Source organism: Strix uralensis, chromosome 2 (genome assembly GCF_047716275.1).
Source record: "Strix uralensis isolate ZFMK-TIS-50842 chromosome 2, bStrUra1, whole genome shotgun sequence".
Taxonomy (NCBI): domain Eukaryota; kingdom Metazoa; phylum Chordata; class Aves; order Strigiformes; family Strigidae; genus Strix; species Strix uralensis.
Window position 1 is genome coordinate 68408912 of NC_133973.1, and position 25019 is coordinate 68433930.

At 38.0% G+C, this 25019-nt stretch overlaps 1 protein-coding gene across 5 annotated transcripts in view; it reads right to left on the reverse strand.

Moving 5' to 3' along the window:
• UXS1 (UDP-glucuronate decarboxylase 1) overlaps positions 1 to 25019 on the reverse strand; it is a 63045-nt gene that overhangs the window by 35569 nt on the left and 2457 nt on the right. For 2 of the 5 annotated variants that reach the window (XM_074859132.1, XM_074859129.1), the window contains exons 2-6: positions 15303 to 15330; positions 12445 to 12493; positions 10443 to 10486; positions 6436 to 6496; positions 1413 to 1593 (exon numbers count right to left, since the gene is read on the reverse strand). In XM_074859132.1, coding sequence (XP_074715233.1) covers positions 1413 to 1593; positions 6436 to 6496; positions 10443 to 10486; positions 12445 to 12493; positions 15303 to 15330 — 363 coding nt within the window. Of the gene's footprint in view, positions 1 to 1412; positions 1653 to 6435; positions 6497 to 10442; positions 10487 to 12444; positions 12494 to 15302; positions 15331 to 16669; positions 16782 to 23646; positions 23990 to 25019 lie in introns of those variants that run through there. The other 3 variants (XM_074859130.1, XM_074859131.1, XM_074859133.1) reach the window with 3 other exon arrangements.

The following is a 25019-nucleotide window of genomic DNA, read 5'->3' on the forward strand; positions in this document are numbered from 1 at the left end:
AGGATGAGAAGACATTCAACAAACTGCCCACTGAATAACACGTTGTAGTTTGTTGTCAGTACAAGATGGGGAATTGGTGTCTTAATTACACAGAACATGGGAGAGGTAGCTGAAGGATCTCAGAATTCCCATTCATTAGAGCCTAGTAACTGGGCAACAGTGTTAGCCACAATGAATAATTCTCTGAGAAGGTCTCAAGTGTAATCAGTCAGAAAGCAGGTAACGCAGGGGGAAAGATTAGGAAAGCTGACAAACTGAATTGGCTGAGGTATAAATTACCAGGACTTGGAGTCAATTAATAAGATCCTAGCCCCATTATCCTGTCAGTGGAAGCAGAAGTTTGAAGTAAAATAACAGGCAGTAACTGAACCAGTGCATTGTCAGAGCAGAGAAGGAACATGTGTTTGCAGGACTGTTTCAGTAGTGTTGTCAGGAATTCATCATAAGCAATAATACCAGAGATGCAATTGCTAGAGATTCTCCCTGTGAAATTCCATCCATTAGAATTCAGCAAGAATAAAACAGATACAACCTCAGATTCATTTTTTTGTTTGTTTAAAAAGATGAAACAAATACATTGCTACAAAGTTTTAAAGGAATGGAGCAAACTCAACAGAACTGCAATGTAATTTGAGTACCGTTTTCACTGATTCACAAAAGTGTCTACAAATGCATGTATCTCTTAAATACAGCTCCATGAATGCTGTCTTACAATTTGGCATGATAGTTTGAGGTTTATGATAGTTTAGATGTCAAGTTACTTCTATTTCTTCAAAGCAGAATGACTTTGTTTCTTTCGTTTAGTTTTTTTTGTTTGGTTTGGGTTTTTTTGTTGACAACTAGGGCGATGCAGTTTTCCTACTCTACAGACTGTGGAATGTACCTAAAGTAGGAGCAATGTTTTCCACAGAAGACACATAAGACGACTAAGGAAAGTGAGCTGACTTGCTGAAAGAGCTTATTCTCCTCTGAACTGACCATACACTGTTGCAGAATGTATGCTGTCTAGTGTGACTGCAGCCCTGAATTAAACTTCTCAGTTCATGACATATCTAGACCACAGACTCTGTGTGCATAAGCCTGTGCAGGCACAGGGATGTGGGACAATGGATGGGACAGATAGACTGACTCACTGCCACCTTGCCTTCTCAAAAAATCAGTTACATTAGGAAGTTGTTAAGATTTCCTTCCTCCTGTCCGCTCAGAAAGGAAGAACTCATTTCAAAGACAAAAGCGCTCTGAACCTCTCACCCCACGCTGGTCAAAGAAATTAGACTAATAATAAACAAAGAATACAAGTATTAGATAGACCAATGCAGAAGTCAGTGCATAAGCTTTATTTCTTTACAGACATACATACTTATGAGGGTAAAGGACAACAATGTGCAGATACCAAAGCAGGCACTACTCACCTTCAATGTACAGGGGCTCAACGACATCATGATTGATCAGTTCGAAGTTCTCATGACCAATCCAGTGCTCCACATTTCTTTTCCTGCCCGTAAAGAAGTTGTCCACAACTGTAACCTCATGGCCATCCATCATTAGTTTGTCAGTAAGATGAGAACCCACAAACCCTGCTCCTCCAGTTATCTGCGTTAGGACAGTTGGTATAAATTTCTTTTTCTTTTTACAGAAACACCAGACAAAGTCTACAAACATGAAGACAGAAGAACAGTAGCTTTCAGATCTTTGCTTACTCCAGGGGAAACAACTCCATTTCCATGCTTTTTTTTTTTATCCAGTATTTACAGCATTTAAAATTTCAAGAGAGATGCTTGACATGTTTCATCACTGTCAGCCTAGACGTTCAGCTAACCATTCATATCAACAAAATCTTTTACAGATTAGATTTTTTTCCTTTTTTTCCTTCAAATTGGATTGTGCCCTTTTATGAGACAGCAGAGCCTAAAAAGACCAAAAAAAGGTAAGAGGAGAATTCTCTGCAATTCTCCTTTCTCAGAAAAGAGATGACAGAATGACAGGTTATTTTTGTGGAAGATTTATAGTATCTGAAATGTCAAATACAAGTTTTGTCTGGTTTAAATAGAAGACATGTTAGGTGTGGTAAGTACAACAAATTCTTTCACCCTCATAGAAGGAAGGAAACGAGCATATTCTTAGACGAAAGCAAGTCTATGAAGACCTCTCATCTGAAGTATCTGTTAAAACCAAAATTATTCCTTTTGTGTTTTAATGCATTCATAGCCCACATCCTATCATTCTGTTTTCATCCTCTCATACCATTAGCTCCGACATCCAGCATTTGCCTGTCTTGGAACTTTATGATGTTTTACTGCAAAGAAATAAGCAGAAATAAAATATTTAAGAACTTAAACCCTTGTTCCATTGCAGATGTAGAAGAAGCAATGAAGTTTTTTATTTTTTCCCTTTCTGCACCTTTCTTTAACAGTAAACAAACAAAAAATCACTAGCTCAGTATTGAAGCAGTAAAGACAGTAAGTAGTAGAACTGCAAGTTGTGTAACACATCCAGACAGACATATCCATGGAAGCAATTATTTTCTCTGCACTTCATAAACTGTTTTCAAGAACACACAAAGACATGACAGATCACCACTCTCAAAGAATGAAGAGACTTGTAAAAGCCCTGTGTGGCATCAGCTATATTATATGACTGCATGATCAAATTCACATTTTGAAAGTGATTCAGCTCTTGATCTCTGATCTTCAGCTGCACTGACAACTAATCAACAACAAAAGGACATGGTGAAATTGTCAAGCAGGAATCTAAGACATGAATGATGAGTTACAATGACAAAGTGCTACGTGGAGAAGGATGTAGATGCCTGAAGTTTTTTCCCTTTGGGCTAGTCAAAGCCTAATCATTTATCCTGCCCATTCCCTCCCCATCCACTGTTGAAAAGAGCCAGATTAGCAGAAATTTTATTAAAAAAAAAAAAACAAAAAAAAAAACCAACCAAAAAAAACCCAAAAAACCAAACCCCAAACAACAGGAAAGACACAAGGGCAAATAGAAAGTTATCAAAAACTGAAAAGGGAAAAAAGATAACTATATCTGTTCTCTTCTGTAAAAGCTTGAACGTCCACTTCTTCTATTCTCACACTTGTTTTTCTTCTTAAAAATTCAGGGCCATCAGTGTGTCAAAGACACTGTAAGTACCCATTAATAACAGAATCATTTAGTTAGTCTATCTAGTATTCTTTTGGATTTATCACTCAATACATGATTCAGTTCCTTAACAAACCTGAAGGAGAAAGAGGATTTAGGAAAAGCCCTCTGAAAAAAAGAAATAGTCTCAGAGCTCCCACTAACCTGGAACAGACAAGAGGGAAGAACAGGTTTCTGGCAAAATGCTGTAAACAAGGAAAGAAGAAGGGTAGCAACCAAGGGAGAACAGCCCTTTACCAGGTGCCACCACTTACCAAGGGAAAAATAATATTCATGGAAAGCCTACTGCCATAAGCTTATCCTGACTTGGAAATAAGCTGCAGCCTTGCTGAATGTTTCAAGAGTTTTGCCTTTTTGTGGTGACCAGTACAAAAATTTTCTATAGATAACCTGAACCTATTCCTTGAACTGAGGCCCAAGGAAATCCCCTGCTGCTACTTCTATTTCCAAGATTCCAAAGGAGACAAACTCGACACTCACAATGTGTCTTTGGTGCAGTAAAAGAGGGTGTCTTCTTCCCCACCTCCCTTTTAGAAAAAAACATAAATCAAACCAAGCACTGCTTACAGCACTCTTCTATGCTATATGCAAGCAAAAAAAAAAACAACCCACACCCAACAAAAAAGCACAAACCAATTTTGTCTGGAAAGAAGTTTCCAATTATTTTAAATCTGTATGTCATTTTTATGATAAATCTATGTTAGCTTTATTAACGTATCACTTCCATAGGTATTAGATAAAGAACTACTTGGAAAAGGAGCTGAATTTCCCCTGGAAAAGTAAACAACTGTATATTTTTTTTTTTTAATCATTTCTTGAGGCTACATTAAAAAAGAAAAGATGATTTATCACTGAAACTCTCTGTATAACCTTCCTGTAATCACTCATAAAAGCAAAGTCAATATAGTTTATTTCTAAATATTACTTCCTGCAAATCACAATGACATATTAATCTACAAAATCATATACTATATGTGAATCATTTTCATATCAGAATTGAAGCAACAGCACCTGTGCCTTAAATAGGCATTCCTTAGTAAGACATCACTAATAAAAATATTTAATTACTTAGTAGTGCCAATATGCTTGGCAACTTCATCACTTACTACAAGGCACAAATATTACTGGGAATTTCCTCCACTAGAGGCCCTTAAAAGTTTGTGTACTTGGTAGACGGGTTAATTTCTGCTGTCTACAGTCAGATTCAAAACCTCTAATGTCCCATATGGAAAATTTTTTAAATTGTTTTATGCTTTAATTGGTCTACCACATTAAATTCAGAAAAAACCCAAACAACAGACTGAACCAATGTCAACATTATGATCCATAATATTAACAGAATTCCTTCTCCTGCATATGAAAGCCTATGGCCTAATCACTTCAGAGAACTGAGCAAGTAGATAAATCACGCACAACAGGACAAAGACTTGAGCTCTTTTGAAGGAAAGTGCCAGAATATCTAGTCTCAGCTGAAATACCACCCCTACTAGCAATCATCTACAGATATAGAGAATAATAAAAAATAACTGCTAGAACTGTTGCCTTATCAGGTCAGCGCTGTAGATTATCTCCAGGTTGCAGCTGGAGACTGCATTCAGAGAAAAATCAGAATTTAGAATGGATTCCAGTAAAAGATGCAGTATCAACAAAATACGAAGCAAATCATCTACCAAAGTTCACTTGGCTTGCCGATTCTTGTGTTTACTCCTGAGAAATTTCCAAGTGTCATGCAAGGTCTACACAAGTCCTCAACAAGCTGACTTCAGTTTCTCAAAAGAACATCTTTCATGCAGGATTATAACAGTAACCTTCCTAATAGAATGAAACTGTCCATGTGGGCAGAAGGCTTGTGAAAGCCCATCTGAGTTCCACTGAACTAGTCCCCAGTCACAACAGAGAACAACTGAACAACTCACTGATTCTTTTGGCCAGCTTTCTCTTTAGTAATTTAAACTCCACAAAACACATGGACACTAAAAAGCTATTCACCTCCATATCACCAGAAAACACTCCTATTCCAACTACTTGCCATCACTGTTGAAGCAACAGACTTCATCAAAACTCAGTATCTTTAAGAGGCAAAGTTTAAAAGTTAATTTTAACAGCTTTCTCCAGTACTTTTTTCTTGAAAGTACCTCTTGCTTACACAAAAAAACCATGACATTAAGGTAACTTTATTACTCTTGGACACCAAGCACATCATTTAGAAATTCTCAGAATTAAGCCTCTCTCCAATACTTTCCTCAGTGTACTTTCCACATTCAACAAGAGAACAGGGAGACTACAGGTCTATCTCCTTCAGACTGTCATAAAAATGACAGAATAACACTGAAGAACTAAACTAATTCAACAACACTCTGTCTGAAGTTTTGCAATAGCAGTGAAGACTATTGCCTATAAAATAGTAAAAACAAAATTTATTTTTAATTGCATTTTTGGTGTTTTTCTTCAAAATTTTGAAGTGTCAAAGCAAAGGAGAATATCAGATAAGTTAGGCACTTTAGCAGGGATTTGTCCCAGACACTGCTCTCTACTACAGAGGCAGAAATTCATACTCCTATATTTATACATCTTAAGTAGCTATACTTTCTCTGCCTCTTCAAAATATGAGGACAATTTTTTCCCCAGGACAGACATAAACATGAAAAAAATTAGGACACAGCTACCTTCAAGTGTTTGCAGACAAAACTGGAAAGCTGACATTGCAGCACAATTTGCTGAGTTTAAGAATGCCTTGGACAACTACTTGTCCTGACTTAACTTGCCTTCCTCTTCCACACTAAAACACCTGTGATGCTTCAAAATATCAGAAGCCACACAGAAGATAACAGAGAGATGAACATTCCCACAGTCTAATTAACTGGTCCTGAAGAGCAGCTACTTTTCCAGCCTTACGACTAGATTTTGTCCAATTCGGTCACACAAGCTTTCTGTCAAGATGTGCCTAAAAAGCTTCCCTGTTTCTGCAAGTCTAAGCCATCTGGGAGCACAAGATGAAAGACCCTTTGGCAATGCAGTCCTGAGATGTTACAAGCAGAGAACAGTAGCTTGATCGGCAAGTCAAACCTCCAAACCACAGCCCAAGTCTATTATCCATAGGCCGAGTTTGAGAACATCTACACAGTAAGTGAAGTACTACTCTAAACCCTGTGCAGTACATATGACATACAAGGTAACTTACTTTATTCCTGCTCATAACTTAGTTAATCCTACAAGACTGATTACATGTCACAGATTTTCTTTTTCCCCCCAAAACCAACCCCATAGTAAATACCAACTTACCAGGATTCTTTTACGATCCTTTTCTGATAAAAATTTCACTGGTGGGTATTTCTGGGTGAAACTACAGAACATATCAAAATAAAGAAGAAAAACTCTGTAAGTTTCAGCCTTGCTGCTTCTTTCACATATCTGTCTTTGAAATATGAAAAACTACTCTGACAACCTGCCATTCTTAAAGTTCCCCTAAGGGTAAGTTCAGTCCTTTTTTCTAAAGAATCTGGGCCAACATGAGAAAATGCCTATGCTTTGTAAAAGCACTGTGAGAAATATCAAACTTGATCTGCAAAAAGTGCTTTTAAAATTTCTGCTTAACTGATTTTCTAGAATTAATCACCTGACTTCTATCTTTTGAGAGTGGAACTGGTGCTAGACATGATATCACAAGTGAATAAACCAATAAAACATGAGCAGTGATTGGACTTTTTTTGTTTTAAAAAAGTTTTAAAAAGCAAATAACCTTCTTAAAAGTTCTGGAAAAGAAACCAAGTTGTGTTGACTTACCACATTGACTTCAAACACTGCTCCTTAAAGTTTCAATGTGAAGTTTACAATATAAAGAGTTTCACAGTAATCAGCGTAAAGTTTACAGTCAGAATCTTGAAGAAACTTTTTAAGATACTTCAACAATTTTTCCCAGAGAGCTTATTCACTTTGAAAGCTAAGCATAATTTTCTTCTCAGAAACAGCTAGGCTGCATTGTTTTGATGATCTTCAAGCTACTTTAACTTTTTTGTACCTTCTTCTTTACAGGAACTTAAAACTAAAACATCCTAAATAAAATAATGGGATGTAGGAATCTTAGGTGCTCTCTTAAGCTCTTGATGCTCTGAACCTTAGACGATTTCATGGATATGGAATTATATCACTTCTTTCTGTCCCCATTGGCATGTATTCTACATACAGCAACAACCTTGTCCGAAGGAAGGTGTGAAAAAAGGTATGAATTTTATTTTATTTATTTCAGTAATTAACATTGTAGTCTTGCCAATATTTTAATAGCGGAGGTTTTTCTTAACTAAGTATCAGTGTGGTGTGACACTGGACAGAAATTAAACCGTGGTTATGCTTCTCCTCTAGTAAGACGACATGCTAGAGATGCAATTAGGTGTAACATGCAGGAAACATATGCCAAGAGTTCACACTGAGATTACATTTTCATTTGCTCACATATAGACTCTGACTGAACTGACTCTACATCTCTGATCTTGAAGCACCTCTGCTTCTAACCTGCAGTACTGGCTCAACAGGAATTCTTCAGAGGCAAAGCACAGATGCTTCTGTACTTGTGTCAGCTTTTCATCCCAGAGTGAAAGCTGTTTTCAGCTTCCCAGATAGGGAAAATATGGCAGCAGAATCTTCCGACGCTACCCATACAGGAAGACTGAAATAAGAAGCTATCTACACTTGCCTTCTATCACTACATTGGTCACTAATGGTAACCCTATTTCTTTAAGTTGAAGCAGTGCATAACTATAATACAGACATTTAAAACACAGCCTTCCTGTGAGAGAAAGGCAAATCCACCAGTAACAACAAGAGGTTTACCAAGTTTAGAAAAAAGTTAAGCGCCAATAACTTGATGCAAGATAAAAGTCAGTCTCGTCCATTTTTAAGACCACTATTTTAAGGTCACATTAATCCAGCATAGAGTCATACTGCTGCCAAAGCGACCTCCCAACCATTTTTGCTCCTTCCATTACATCAGTACTAGCTTAGAGTCAGTGGGCAGGAGTCAAACTGATCCAGCTGAATGTTCATCTTTCGGCAACAACTTACGTTTATCTTGACCTAATGCTTGCTTTGATGACTACACAGGAATGCTTTTGCTGTGCAAATTATTAATAAAAACCTTCCAGCTTTAGTCTCAGTTAAACAATCTCTTGTCATGAGACTAGCATTAAGGAATTCTTGTCTTTCCTGCTTCCCAAAAGCACGATGATGGCTTGCTTTCAGGTGTTATCAGCTTATGAGGTAAAAAAACTCATTGACACTAGGGAGTAAGCTTTGCAAGCAGGATCAGCCTTCAGGCATATGACTGTGAGTAGTTATTTACTGTCACTTTACATAGCTATAAATTCAAAAATTATTAATTGCAACCACCCACATGCAGTTGAACCAGCAATGGTAAATAACTATACTATGTGAAAAATGCAACAACAGTAAGAGCCTGTATTTTGATATGGGCCATAAGAGCCCATAAACCCATATTTTGTGAAAGTATAATTCCCAGATAAGCTCATACAGAGGTAAAAAAATATTTTGATTCTTCCTCTTCATTGCTAGACATTTGAAACAAGACTTATCAATACACTGCAAAAAGAAAAGAACATTTAGATGACTCCTGGGAGAAGTTTTAGCTTAATGGTTCCACCCAACAACTCATCCCTCATTTGGAAAAATAAAACAATTATTAAAAAAGAGCCAATCAGGATACCTTCCCACAAAGGTCCTCTGTGAGTGTGGCAGAAGGAAATACCTGAATTGCCAACAACTCAAGCTGAAGATATACTGGGCTATCAATAAAGATTAAATAAGCCAATTGAGCAGAGGCAGGACATAAAAAAAATTAATTTGAACATAAAATAGTAATTTGACTGTTACAATTGGTACAGTAGTATCGCATGCAACTACTACAGGTGATACAGTTTGCGCAGTCTGCAATTTGTTTTATGTTGCCAATACATCTCCTAGTACAATCCATGAAGTTCATGCTTATATTAAGAGATGAGCAATCAGATCAGTATTCTCACTGAAACAAATTGCATGTGGCAGGTCACTGAATCTTTCAAATCAGCTGTAAAAAAACAGAACTGACAATTATTTTTTTTTTTCTTTTTTACAGCACAGGAGGGGTGGGAGAAGGGGCAACTGCTCACTTACAAGACAAAACTCAAAACACCAAAACTCTGCAGGTGTTGAGCATATCTCTGGCCAAGAGCAATGGGATTCTGCCCCCCTCGCCAGAGGAACAGCACACAACCACCAGTATGCCATACGTAACCCTCCAGGCTTACTGGTACTGCTTGGGTAAGTCCAGACTTGGCCCTTTTAATGCAGCATTCTCAGCTAGCTGCTTGCTTGGGACATCAACAGTACCACCTGTGAAACAGTATCACTGTCAAAAGCAGCAGTGTCCTTGTCAGAGCTGACAATTCCCACCTCTATTCCAGCTCAGATGGGAGAACTGATCTGGCAGAAAGACGACCAGGCTGAGGAGCGCGGGTGTTATTTGCGAAGAGAGACTGAAATGCCCAGTTTCCCCATCCAGCTTACTACCAACACTCAAGTGGTTCTGCTGACATAAAAGTGAGGAAATGATGTTGCAGGGTGGACACAAGCAGTCATGGAGAAATGGATCAGGCTTGGATATTTTTTTTTTTTTTTTTTTAACAACTATGTCAATTTAAGGTGCTTGGGGAACTACAGCATATATTTCATAACTGCAGCCCATCAAAAAGCTTGTCTGCTTTTCCTCAGTTGCATCATCCAGTTTAATTCCAGATAACACATTCCCTTACAAATTGTGAGAGGAACAAGTTAGTTGGGCTCATCCAAAGCACGTGCACAGACTAAGATTCACAAGCAAATCACTGTACATTAGCTGAACCATGGTAACTGATCGCAAATGTGGGAAACGCGAGGTAAAACGTATTTTCAGTCTCAAAGTTGAAACCAGTGTGTTTTAGCACACACCTGGGTTGGATTTACAAAACCATTGTAATCCGTTCACCATCTGGACTCAAACCAGCAAATTCCTCCATGGGATTTGAACTTTACAAAAATCCAGCACTCCCAGTTTACTTTAGTGGGATTAATCAACCCGAATACCTTAAGCATTAATGTCTTCCAGCATTCAAGGCCCCATCCTCACTTAGATATGATAAAAATCCCAAGGTACTGAGGGTATATGCAGAACATTTATCTCCAGCCTACAACTTACAGAATTGACCGCTACAGAACACGAACTGTGCTTTTTAATTGCTTTTCAGATTTAGCAAAAGACATACCTTTTTTCCAGGTCTTTGATTTTCTCCCTTAGAGGTGCAACAGCCTAAAATGAAGGAATAACATTTAATCTTTGAAGAATAGAACAAGATTCACATCACAAAACATGCATATAGGAAGTTACTTCAGAGCAAAAACCATGACAGTCTCTTACGAAGAACTTCACTGAAGACACTCCAAGAAACTTGCACCTTAAAGCACCCTTTATGTCAAAAAATTCCTTGAACCTTTTTCACCGAAAATCAAATCACCTAGCACAGTGTGAAATCCTTCAGCTTACCACTAAAAACAAAACACCTCAAGGCTACGAGTACCATAGCCTTGTTGATAGGAATATCCAATGTTATGATTTCTATTTGGCAAAGTGAAGTCACAAGTGACTTGTCTGTGGCTGTCAAAGGCAATATATATTGAGCAACAGAGCACAGTAGGACAGTCAGTAAACCTCTACTATTTAAATGGACAGCAGATAGACATACCTAAGAGTACACAGACACATAAACAGAGGAATTAGTTCCAGTACAAAGGCTATAATTCTCTCAGAACATGGATGAGAATATGAAGAAATATCATGTTTAAAAATCTAAGTTACATCATGATTTGAGGGTATAACTACACTTTTTAAAAAAAGGAAATTTGTTAGAAAATACAGTTCACCTACAAGACTTCTGTTTGTATTTTTACTGCTTTGAGACACAGAATCACGTAAGTCAGCATCAGTTTCAGGTTCTTTATCACAGGACTTAAATTTCCCAACAGTTCTGCCAAATTTCAACAAGTCCCTGAACTCTTGGTTTTAAGTTTACTAAAGTCTTGTTGCAAAATTTACCATCTAGGGCCATACATAAGTTGAAAGCTACCAGAGGGTTATCTCTTGAAATGGTACTATACAGCAACACATCATCAACCACAAAAAACATTTGTTTTGTACAAATACTGCTGGTTAGACCTAGACAATTCAGGAACTTCATTAACTGAAGTAAGCTGCGTATTCATGTTAAGAGGAAATATGGTATTGTCATTTATATTCACTAAATATCAAGCTCTGTGGAGCCGCAAATAGTTCTTGAAACAGTTAAACCTATTCTGATGGTTCAAGATACTGTACAACTAAAGCTTTAGAAACAAGATCCAGAAATGCTCAACTTCTTAGACCTTACAGTAACTCTGATCTACCCATTGAATTTCAAGCACTTGACTGTTCTTAAACAACTGCGATTTTCAGAATGCTTGTTGCAACATTTGCCAGAATTAAAAAAAAAAAAAAAAAACAAAAGAAAAAAAAGGAGAGAGGAATGCAAAAGACAAACTAAGAACACAATCTTTTCATTGATTTTAAGCAATTTCAGTGGGCCTCTTGCTGTGTCCAGAGAACGACTGATATATAAACCTGCTGGTCACACCCACCCACACAAGGGGTAGGGGGGCACTGACCTCAAAGACTTTTCTATCTATTAAAGTCCTTGTTTTACTGTTATTAGACTGGAAGTCTAAAAACATCTGGAGAAAGATCTATTGCTCACATTCTTAATATTTCTCAACAAACACATTGAAACGGAAATTCAGAGGTACTGGTACAGAAGTTCAGAACCACCAGTGTGTTCAATACCCACGTCCTGTGCTTAAAGCACTGGTACTGCACACCATCCCTGACCGCATTTTTGGGAGATTTCAAATCTCTAATGAAACATATATACAGCATTTTGTAAGGGTGACAGAGGAAAGAATTTCTGTATATTCTTTATTCGGTAACAAAAAACAGTTCTCAGGAGGACTCTCCCAGTCTCTGCAGCAAATGAGACAGTAGAACTATTACTTTCAAAAAAGAAACTCCACTGTGGTGGAAGAACAGTTAAAAAACTTATGTACAGACACAAACCCAATGCTTTGAATGGTTTTAGTGGAATGGAGAGTAATTAGATGAACTAAACACACACTTTCAATGTGAAATGAGTGAAATGGAGTCCTCAAAACAAAACAGACCAAAACTATTAGCAAACTAACCTCCTCTATTTTACTTTCCACTTTCTGATCCCCATTTTCTTGAAGAGACCTGTTGGCAAGAAAAGAAAAAACATAATCCACAACTAAGCAATAGTTGCTCCACTGCACCTGCATCATGCTTTTCTTATTAAAACAGTATCTTCAAAGCATCCCAAGTTAGTATTATTTCAAAGACATACTCAGAGCAAACGAAAGCAGATGGTCCAAAATTCCCACTGAAATCAGCTAGTCTTGTCACCAAGTTCATCAGAAACTGACCCAAGCCCACAGGAAACAGCAATAACAATAAAGATAACATTCATTTTACAGACAAAATTAACTTCAGTGTAGAAAAGTGTCTAATCACTGCACTAGGGTAGGGTCAGCAGAAATGTTTCTGAGTGTAGCTTTACTATGCAAATGCCTAAGATGTCTCTTTTAAGGGTCTCTGTTTACTGTATGCTACAAATATGCTAACAGAACATTTTCCCTTAATGTCACAAGTGTAACCGTAATATCAATCAAAAAGAGAGAAGGAGAAATGTATCTGGCTTTGACTTTGAACTTCTCCAAACACAAGGGGGAAAAAACCCTATACTAAAACTTGTCTTAAGTGATCATCTGATTGGCAATACTGACTTCTCACACAAATGTTATTAATTTGAAATGAAGCCAGGGATGAAGGATGTCAAGGTAACTTGTGAAAACAGAGTACTAAGAAGTTGGCGTCTTGAACAAACCTGTGTGGTCTTATTTAGCACCTAATTGTGTAAAGTATCTCAATTAGTTGCATTCATTCTTTGAGTAACCTTCTACAAGTGTAGAATATGTATTTTTAAATTTTACCTCTTGCACCTAGTCTATTCAATTTTCCTTAAATTTGCATAATTCTTTTTTTCAATTAAACTTTCTGAAAGGGCAATTATTTATCTTACAGTAGAAAGTTTTTGCATACTAGAGGATTCATAGGTATCCAACATAAAATGGAGTTCTTTCAAATAAAACAGAGCTCCTTTACTTGGGATCTTAAGTCATTACACCTAGGGAAACAGAAGATCCTTTGTTAAGCATATATATATATATATATATATATGGGCCACACTGTTAGAGCAATGATTCCCTTCACATCCCGCTGTAAAACACTCTCACTAAAAAGTCAGTTCAGTCTATTACTGAGGCAAAAATCTTATTGACCAGATTCATTTTGTCATCTAAGTAAAGACTGCAGTAAATTCCTATGCTAAGACACACAGGCCCTGAACAATCTTTTCAAAGCAAATCGTAATTTATTGTAATAGTGGCAAATAAACCCCCACCAGTTAACGTAATATGTATTTACTATAAGAAAGCAATATTAAGTAATACTTGTGAATTTTTCAAATGTTTTCCCAAATAACAGAAATTTACAAAAAACCACGTCAACAATCTGTGGAATACACAGCCTTTCCTCTCTGCTAAATGAGCAAGGAAAATTTGGAAAACCCCTCAGAATATTAAAAGGTCCCCTAAAAAATGGTTCCTACTACTGTTTATTCCCAAATCCTGGAACTTAAGGACTGGCACTCTGTAGTTTAGTTTTTAATGAGCTCTCCCTCCTAACAAAGACAATCGTATTGGCTGAGGACCAACATCAGACCTTCAGAAATAAAGTTTTCCCCCTTGATAGCTCTAAGGGACATCTCAAGTAAGGAGTCAGATGCAGCTAATGGCAGAATTTGTAAGGACAGATTAACAGGGAATGAACACGCTGGGTCCCATGTACACCTGCCCACCTCAAATCTCTCCCTGAGGTTCTTGTCCTTCCTTTGGAAATGCTCAGCTGCTCATGTAACAGCTGCTAAGCTGCCATAGTTTACTGGTCATGATAACATGGTAATCTAAATGATATCTCCATCTGCAAGCTGCAGCATCTCATCAGCTGTTGGCCTAACAGCTGAACACTCTTTGTAGAAAAAGGGTGGGAAACTCCCAGAGGAGTAAAGTGGACAGCTTGGGTCAGGAACCAATCCCAGGGTAAGCTGTCCTGGGTGAATCAGAGCCCACAGAAAATTCATTATTTTTATTACTTTGCCTCAAACTTTCTTTACTCTGTGCTGCTAAGCATGGCAACAGAGTACCAAAACCCTTTACTGGCAAAACAACACTCGGTGAAATATTTTGTCCTCTATGCACAAAGACTTTACTGTAGGGAACAGACTGTCCCCATATTCCCTTCACTTTCTTTTCCAGTTGTGTCTTCCTGGTGTATTTTCCCAGAGGACAAACACTAGTATGCAAGAAGTGCTGTGAGAATCTGCACATTTTGCATGCATATGCTATACCTTCCTGTTTCTAAGGGCAAGAATTCTAGGGAACAGCGCAGGATTTTTTTGCTTTTCAGCAGTTAAAGCATCAGATTCTCTCCCAATTAACTGCTGAGGAGGTAAAACCCTCAAAACTACATTTCTAATTCTAGGTACAGAAACATAATTATGGCAAGCAGTGGACGATCTGTTGCTCTTCAATATTTAAGCCTGTATTGTCATTGAGATATGGTCAAATCTGTGCTGAGGAAAAGCAAAATCCAAACCTATGTGCCAGGCTATGCCAACCAACTTGCCTGAAAAAATCCAAAATCAGAAGATGAATTTGTATAAAGGCAGATGCTGAAGTGTGAGTAAGATCCTGGGCAAGACTTGCAGATGACATACAACCCTTTTTGAGCCTGAACACCTTGTATTTAAAAAATGGTATCAGCTGCTTCGGAACTATACAAGCAACAGTGTGAGCTGCTGTTCTGTTTACTCCCTACTTGATACAAGGTGATACATGTTGATGGGAAAGGTAAGTTGATTTTTATTTCAGATAAGGATATTCAACAGAAAAATTATATACGTTACCTCATATTGACAAAGTTTCCCCATACAGCTGGAAAATAAGAATAGAGAGAACATTACAGTGTCATATAACAATACATGAGGTCATTTTTTCCTATTATCATCAGGAGGAATTTAAAACACTTAAGTATGTTAATCACAAATTATCTAAATAACTTACATTCATAATATATATATATATATACACACACACATCCCCCAAGTGACTAGAACACAGTTTAAGGGTATGGGAGGAATTATGATGAAATTACATGAGACTATAAAAAAGTAGGAAAATACAGTAATTCAATAAAAAGGACTAGACTATTCCAGTCCACACCTGGAATTATCTGACCAGTAAATCAGCAGATACACTTATCTGATCATTATCCCACACTATATTACATAAACAAAATGTACAAGAATTCTCTGAACTATAATTTGTCACCGCACACAGATTAAACAAACCAGACCTCTGGACTTGTTTATTAGGGATATTGAAAGAAATGGCAAGAGCAAGAAAGGAGTCCTGTAGACATGAACCACACAAACTGAAAACTGCAGACTGACAAGATGAAAAAGACTGGCCACTACATGCAATAGCTGAACCAGTCCAAAGAGGTGCCACAAGTTTTAGGGAAGACAAATGGCAGTATAAAATAGCACAGCAAACATATATCAGCTGTTTCTGAGTTCACAAAAAGATTCATCTGCCCTATTTATTTTCTACTAGAAAAAAAACATTTTGAAACTGTTCAGAGTTTAAGCGATTGCACGAAGACTCTCTGAACACTGATTTTCCTTTCAGCTTTCAGCTAGGACAGAGTGTAGTTTAAAGTGAAAAAATGAGAAGCCATAAACCAGGCTGTGCTAGAGTTGACAACTTCAGATCATCAAGACAAACAAGGTTAATATGGAACAGTTATGTAAGGGACCCCACAACAATCAGCAACACAGGAAATATCACCAGAAAATCATTCTGCAATTGCTCTTTAAGAGACAAGGCTCAATCTAAAGATCCAAATTACACTGGGTCCTAAGAAGGCCTAAACCTATATGCAGTATTAATATACATATAGAAAGCTTCTGAAGCATCCTCAGTTTTTGTAAGCTGCACTTCATGTCTCAAGGAGCAGCTAATGAAGTATTTTGCCTAGATTCAGGCTTTGCACGTACATTTTCGTGATAATTACTTATCATCCTCAAGCAGACGGATGAGGTGTTACAGAAGCAAGAAAATAAAAAATGCTGCTACAGTCACAGGCACCTCCTGGACAAAAGAAAAGAAACACCAAGGAAAGAGAAGCAGGGAAGACAGGAGTGAGGATGCAGTAATGCAGCTGTTCCACCCTTAAGGGTATGGCAAAGCTAGTGAACTGTTTTTAACCTACTGACTGCTGCTGAGTAATTCAAAGAGTAACTCAAACGAATCCATGACAGACTATCAAATTGTAGGAGAGCACAGTGATAGCTGTGGTGGTATCACAAAACCTCTGTCATCTTCTGGGGAAAGATAAGAAAGCTTTATATTAGAACAGATGATCAATAAAATCCAAACGAATTTAAAAAATACTGTGGACTTCATGTTAATTAGATAACGTAAAATCTCTGGGGGTAAAAGAGATACTGTGTTGAGCACAAAGTTAAAGTTATTTGCCCTCTGGTTAGGATTTTAGAATTATTTACGATAACATTAATGGAAAAACTTTTTTTTTTTTTTTTTAGTGAATGATGACCATCTGGTAAGTACAGGTACAGAAGTCTCAAGTTATACATTACTCAGCTATACCTAAAACCAGTTATTTTTCTGGGCTACAGAAACCCATACAAATAATGTAACATTGTTTACAAAGTGGCAGGAAACATCTGGGCTCCGCTGGTGAAGTAGGAATTGATGAAAAATGAGTTGCCAGCTGCACCACAAATACCACCCTGGCAGTTTTGTTGCAAAGACAGTGCAGCTACATTGCATACAAGAAACCCTCTTCCTAAAGAAAACATCTTAATTGTGTGTGCTCAGTGTCCACAGCAGAAAAGAGGAGCTCAGAAAGGCATTCATGTATTTCCAGAAAGACTATGTTTGATATCCCAGTTCTGTAGGAGTAAACGACCTTCCATTAAACTTCTAGGAAACGTATTTTCGTACCATTGCAAAAACAAAAAAAAAAAAAAAGAAACTGCAAAATGACCCACATAGGAAATACCATATGAAGGGATTTGAAGAACCCTGAAGTCTCTCTCACATGCAGAGAGGTGCCACAGAAACTCGCTTGAATATACTGCCCTCACAAAGTATCCTGAACACACAATTCTAGCGAGGACCTCTTTGGCTACTACTGCATGTTCACATTACAGCTTACACCAAGGTGGAAGGGATCAGAGATAAGGTTTTGCACTACAGCGGAATTAAGGTTTTTTGGGGTTTTTTTGTAAAACAATTATTTACATATAACAGCTTACACAGCTGCAGAACCAGCAGTATGACTATGGCTCACAGAGGACTTCCTTGACTTGTCACTTCCTTGCCCTAAAGGAAGGTCAGTTTGACATTCAGGCAAGAATAATGGAAACAAGGCAAGTGAGCCCAAATCCACAAGCAGAATGATGCAGAATTACAAGCCTAAATCCAAGATGGAAACCCTCACAGGCACCATAAAACCCCTTGACAGGCCCACCAAGTTCAGGCAGCAAAAGCTGCAAACATGTGGATGGATAAAAAAGCTTCCATACCAGCAAGGTCATGAATCAGGCACTACATATAAACCCAGTTTTCAAAAGCATCAGACTCCTAATGGACCCAATTTGAGCAAACGCTAACATAACTGAGCACCTCACTGTAAAAGCCAGTCTTAAAAATACAGAATTAAAAAAAAAATCCAACTCTAAAGATGAATCTTTTAAGCCATGAAGTATTCATCCAGGATCCTATGCCAATTTTCAAACCTTAGAGATTTAACACCCTCACCCCCTACAGCCACACACAGTACGTTCTCTATGAAGAACTTCCCGTTCATCCAATTAGAGGGCATTCAGACAGACAATGTGCAAGGGAAGACTTTATGATTAATTGGACTAGACAGACAGAAGCATGACTTGTAACCAAACAATTAAGACACTCACCTACAAGAGAGAAGAGAGAGCGGTTCTGCTTATTCTCTTAAAGACTATTTGTACACCTCACCAAATGACTGATTAAGGTAAGAATAAGTTGCCATTAGGGAAGAGATCAGAATATCTGGATTGTTCTGAGACACATGAAAGCCTGGTTTAATAGCCTGTAGGAGAAAGGTGTAGTCCTATTTTGACGCTTATCTGTTCTGGGATGTTTTTTCCCTTATGCATCCCTTCCACAAAATAATGAGAACAATCATTTTTATTGTAGTGTTTTTACAAGGATTAATTGCAAGTACCATGCAGATTAAAAATACATCCAAGGCATTAATCACTCCCACAGACATTACACTTTAAAGTGACAGCTTCCAGAGAAGAAGAATGACATGCCTTGGATGAAGCGATAAAGAGCTGTACTTTCAAAAAACAGATTTGTTTCTTAAAGCCTTAATCACAGTATTGTTATTAAAGAGGTATTTACATTTTGCCAACCAAACATTAATCACTCACAGTTTTCAAAAAACCCCAACCCTCTTTTTTGTTTGGTTTGTTGTTTGTTTTTTTCCCCTCCAGCCTCTGAGAGATAAAGCTATAACTACCTGGCAAGCACAGCCTTATGGTAAAATTGTTGTAGATTTCCAAGACTTCTCAAAACTACATTAAACAAAAGCCAATCAGTCACAGAGGAGTAAAGAATGTTTTTCTTTCTACTGAATACATTTATATTCCTGGAAATTTAAAGGTTTGTTTAGTTTTTCTAGAAAAGACCCTTTCTGAAATTATGCCAGATGCAGAGCAGTACGATGACTGGGCTACTTTCAGCACAGCACTATTCCAAGAGCTATCCTTTGGCTACAAGCCAACCCTGCCCGCATCAAGTAAAAAACAACACAAAATCTGTTAAATCACACTCGAAAAAGTACAACAGAAATCCCAAGCAATTTCCTGTTGTGCAATTCTTTACTATGATAGTGGTGAGACACTGGAACAGGTTGCCCGGAGAAGCTGTGGATGCCCCCTCCCTGGCAGTGTTCAAGGCCAGGTTGGACGGGGCTTTGAGCAACCTGGTCTAGTGGAAAGTGTCCCTGCCCATAGCAGGGGGGTCAGAACTAGATGATCTTTAAAGGTTCCTTCCAACCCAAACCATTCTATGACTTGGCCAATGCATTTCAAACTGCATTTTATACTCTAGAGTCCATAACAATAAAAAAAAATCCCCAGTTCTATCCTATCTGTAATTCCAGCAGTTTGTTAATTTGCTTTAGAAAATTCTTATATTGAGATTAACGAGAGTATGTTGCAATATTAGTGGAGATAACATACAATTACTAATCATAACTTTGTATTATGCAATGTCGCCTTCCTGGGTGAAGTTTATGGTTATGCCTTTGGAGAATGTGCAATAATTTGAATATTAGAAAAAAATGTAAAATCTACTCCTCTTGTATGTCTATATAGGTTTCTGTATGGCAAGTAGTTTTTCCTGTTATATTTCCTCAGCTGATGTCTTGTTCAACAGTAAAGTTCCTGCCACAAATCAAAGACAGCAAATAGGAATTACAGCTTCTCCCACCAGGGTTTTCTAAAGGGGAAGATGCTCTCTCTTCAACTTGGATAACACTACCACTCTGTCAATCTCTCAGCTAGTCATCACCTAGCAAAAGCAAGGCAACATAGTCACCAAGACAACATTTTTGTACCCTCTCTTAAGAACGACTACTTAAACTCTGGCACTGATACATCCCTACAGCTGCAAGATATAACATCATGCAAATTTTCTTTCTTTACAAGAGTTAATGGTGCTTCATACTGGATGGGAAGCTGACCATGAATACTTACTCTAACACAGAATCGTAGAATACCAGGTTGGAAGGGACCTCAAGGATCATCTGGTCTAACCCTTCATGGCAAAGGCCATGAAATTCTAGACAAGACTAGACAAAAAGTCTAGACAAGATGGCCCAGCACCCTCTCCAGTTGAATCTTAAAATCCACTGCTTGCCTGGGGAGATTATTCCAACAGCTGATTGTTCTCGTTGTGAAAAATTTTCCTCTTGTGTCCAACTGGAATCTCCCCAGGAGTAACTTGTACCCATTACGCCTCATCTTTTCCATATGATTCCTTGTAAAAAGGGAGTCTCCATCTCCTTTCAGTTAGCATCATCACTTTACAACTGAATTCTGTTCTTCATTTCCCAGACATCAAATTCTTTCCAACTCTTCTAAGTCTTTTTTCCAGTTCTGTGTTCAGTGTTTCTACTCCTATCTCCTATCTTTAGCATATCATTCTTTACCACTACTCATCCATTTTTGTCTATCCTTTGTATGCCACAAGTAAGGTAATGCACTCCAACTGTTAGCTACTACAAACAGAAAAAAAATCCAATATTTACAACAAAAAACCACAATGCATGTAACTCATCACAGTTATGAACTCCCAAACAGGATCTTCAATTTTCATCACCACATATACTTGAGTGTCCTTGGACATCATAAAACTTTCTAGCTTTTAATTTACTGGCTTGAAACAGCAAAGTGGTTTGCAAATATGTTGACTGCCTACAAAAGGTTTGAATTCCCAAAGAAGACAACAGAAGGACTTTGACCTATACCTAACTGAAGTACTATGCAATAATTGCATTCTGAATCAGGTCAAAATTATTTTGGCAATGTGAAAGCTAAGCAATCTAAATTGCTAACATCCCCGTGTCCCCTTCTCACTTCATAAGAGAGAAAGAACTGAAAGCCCTAAGTCTTTCCTTAAACAGCAGCAGATAATGAAAAAAAACCTATGAAATGACATCTATCTCCAGATAAATCTGATCTACACAATTCAAATGCACAAAATCTGTTGAAAAAAGCATTTTCTCCATTTGCTTTAAAGCAATATGGCAGGTTAAAGAAATCAACAGAAAATTCTAAGCCAACAGACCTGTACCGGCTGCTGTTAGGGCCACACATCTCCCTGTTTCAAGTGAAGGAAAGAGAAAGCAGAAGAACTATTATCTCAACAACTGCAATATATCATATGCAGTTTTACACAATCATGCTTTTCCCAATCTAGACAGCAGCCCTGATTTTTCAAATGCCTTATTAAAAAAAAAAAAGGGGGGGGGGTGGGCACTGATTTCTTTAATTTAGCCCTTGACCTTCCCTTTGCTTCCCAGACATGGCTAGCAGAACTGTGGGACTTTTTTCAAGAAACTCAGAGGCAGAGAATATTCCACACTCCCAAGATAATGATGATACACTAGCATGCATGACAAACCCCAGAAACTGAGCAGCCATCCAAGGTAACATGACTCAAATTAGGGTGGCAATCAAATGAGGAGTCATGACTCAAATTGATTACTTTCAGCATTTTATTTTGTTGACTGCCAGGGTTGTTTTCAGCAGACTCACAGCATGCTCCAGTGGTCAGCACTGTAACTGAAACAAATTCACTCTTCCCAGTTACCTTTTACAGGCCCCTTCAGGTAAATTGGTGCAGTAACCCCCACCTCTCCCTCCCTAGGGTCCACGAAGCAGAAGCTGAGAACTACTGGTTTCAACTAAACTCTGCTTTGGTCAACCAATCTTACAGAAAAGAAACAAGCAATAGAAATGATAGGGAAACATTTCCCCGTTGCAAAAACACAGACGGGAAAGAAGATGAAAGCTCCAAGAATGTTTGTCCTTCAGTAGAATGATGACGACACCACCTCCTGCACATGCCACAGGAAAGACAAATACTAAGTAGAGATAAAATATTAAAGACAAACACTAAAGACAAATAATAAATGAAGATAAGCTGGGAACTGTAAGGGTGATTTTCTCCAGGATGCCAAAAAAATTTTTTAAAACATCAGAGCTAGCAAAGCAGAGTTGAGGTCCATCCATTCCTGAAACTGAACTGAAGCTTATGAAAATTTGTTCACGCTACCCAGCTACAGTTAGCTGGAAGCCTGATGAGCAGGGAACTGGAAGCTGTTGAAGACAGTAAACTTATTTGCATAAACCCACAGATGAAAGGCAGCTCTGCAGGACATGAAGCCAGCAAGCAAATGTTTTTGGTTTGTTTGTTTTTTTGTGGGGAATCCATGGCATGCTGACACAAAAAGCAGGCGAGCCTGATGTCACATGAGACCATTTCTAACTCATCCGTGGCCAGTCAATCCTGCTGTCTGGTTGTAAAACAACTGGGGAAGGAAGATGTCTGGTATTCTCCACAGCAGTGCTGAGTAACTTTCAGACAGCTAGCCTGAAGCAATAGGACAGGACCAAATTTGCAGCTAGTTTTCCATTATGAAAAGTGAAAGTAAAAGATTATCAGAACACAACACTAAGTAGCATTTAACCTTTGTTTTGAACACATGCAAGATAAGCAACATGCAAGGGGCGGGTAAGATTCAAACCGAAAAGCATACTCACACTTTGATATTCTGAGAAGAGCACATTACCTTCTTCCCAGCTGATGGAAATCTGACAAAAATGACTAACCTTGTACAACAAAGGATAACCACCATGGAATCTAACAATGTTGGGAGAAGTCAGGCCACAACACTGTAGGATGTACTTCCCACACATTATTTTGACATTTTGTTTTTAAGTTGTTTCAGTAGCTGTGTTGTAATTTATCTTATAAAGGTAATGAGGCCTTAATCATGGATCTCGCAACAGCACCTTACTATTCATTCTTTTTTCCCTTGGAAAAGGAACAAGTCTACTTACTGACATACTTCCTGAGAACTATTTGATCTACGAACAAGCAAAGAGAACTATTCTACTTTACCAGAAACAGAGCTCTTTATTTTCATTAAGAACATGCAACTCCCTCGTTATACCAAGACATCAGTAGGTTGTTTATAGCAGCACCAAGATTAAAGCAAACCATGCAGATTGTCGAGCTCTGGTCTTTAAAATCTGGCTACAAGATTTTACAGTGTTATTTCCAACAACCTACGTAAGGTCCCGATTCTACAAAGACAGCCTCACTAAAGCATCTCAGTATGCCTGTACGAAGCTGAATAAACATTAAAACTTCAAAGGGCACGAGTTGAAGGGGTCTATGTATTGACATACCCACAAAACCCACAAACGGGCTTTTCAAACAAGAAAACCCTCTCAGCTTGCACATAAGTTACTCATATTGTGATGACAGTGGATTTTTAAAATTTTTTTACAGTATCTATTTAATTAGTGGTTGTTTTATGATCTGTCTACATTTCTTGTTACGGACAGCAAAAAATCAATTAAATCCACTTGTGTTTATAATCACCTCATGTTCTTAAGCTGTGGTTTCACAAAGGCTTCAAGATGATGCAAGTGCAGCCATCCACTGAAAGGATTTGTTTCAGTCCACCTCCACATTCCCCCCCTCTCCTTTGGTTAGCACTAGCACTCCTGCAGTTTCTTGCTGTGTGTTACATCAGAGAAAAGCTGTAGCAAAAGACTGTACCATTAAAAGGGCAATGAAATTTCAACCTTTGGGCAAGGCTTCCCATTATATGTAGCACAGTATAGCCATGCAACGTTCACAGAAGGAGACAGCACCGCAAGTGAGTCAATTAAGCTAATTCTGAAAAAAAATATTAAAAAATATTAAAAAATAGTAATAATAAACTGAGTAGCATTCTACCAGATTACAGAGTGATTCAGACAGCTCACTAGCTGCACTATCTCCAGATTCACTTGGGTGACAGGGAACAAAGTCACCCCTTTCTTCTAGGGTCTACAGATAAGGTAAATGTAGCTTAAAACTCTGTTCACTTCAGTTTTGCTAGGGAACAGCTGCTTAAGTTACAATTTTAACTGCCTGCTACATAGGAATGCTCCTTTTGGATTCTATTTTTTTTACAGACAAAGTATGCATAGCACACTGTTTCAAGTGAACAATGATTTTTTTTAATTAATAGAAATTAGATTTACAGAAATGAGATGTCAAATACTACTTTAATTCAAACCCAGATGTAAAGTAAGGATCCTTCTTACTCTAAGTGCCACTAGGGAAACCAGTGAAGTCCATAAAAAGAGCTCTAGGTATCTTTAACATGAGCCTGACCGTGTACCTCAGACTCTTTAGGTGAGACACTAACTGTAGACCTGTAAAGTGTGTGATGGCAAGGCTGCCAACAGCACTCCCTGCTGCCCATTTCATCACTCCATGGCCTTCTCAGTTGGGCCAAAACAGCTACACCCACACTGCCAGATGCTTATAACCTGTAAAGGTGATCTTAGATCAGACCAGTTCCTTTATCTGGTGCACAGCACAGAAATTTAAGTCCCTATATGTGGTGGATGCTGTTGAGAATCGGGAGATGTGAAGCAGGGATACCTAAGTCAGCCTAACCACTCAACACCTTGTGCTGTGAAACTACCAAGAGAGCCATTCAATGACTCTTTATAGCCGAGAGGCTTTCAACTGCCTGTAATAAGCGCTTCTTCTAGTTTGAAAACTCTCACAGAGAAGTTCTTCAGGCACGTTTGTAACAAATTTGCATTCAAAGGCAGAAGCTTTTTATGAAATAAGGCACTTTTCTAAAAGATACTCCCTAAATATTCTCTCGGGGTTTTACACACAAACTGACAAAATGGCACTATCAAAAAAAAGTCCTATCTCCTAGTTCATAAAAAAATAATGTACTTGCCAAG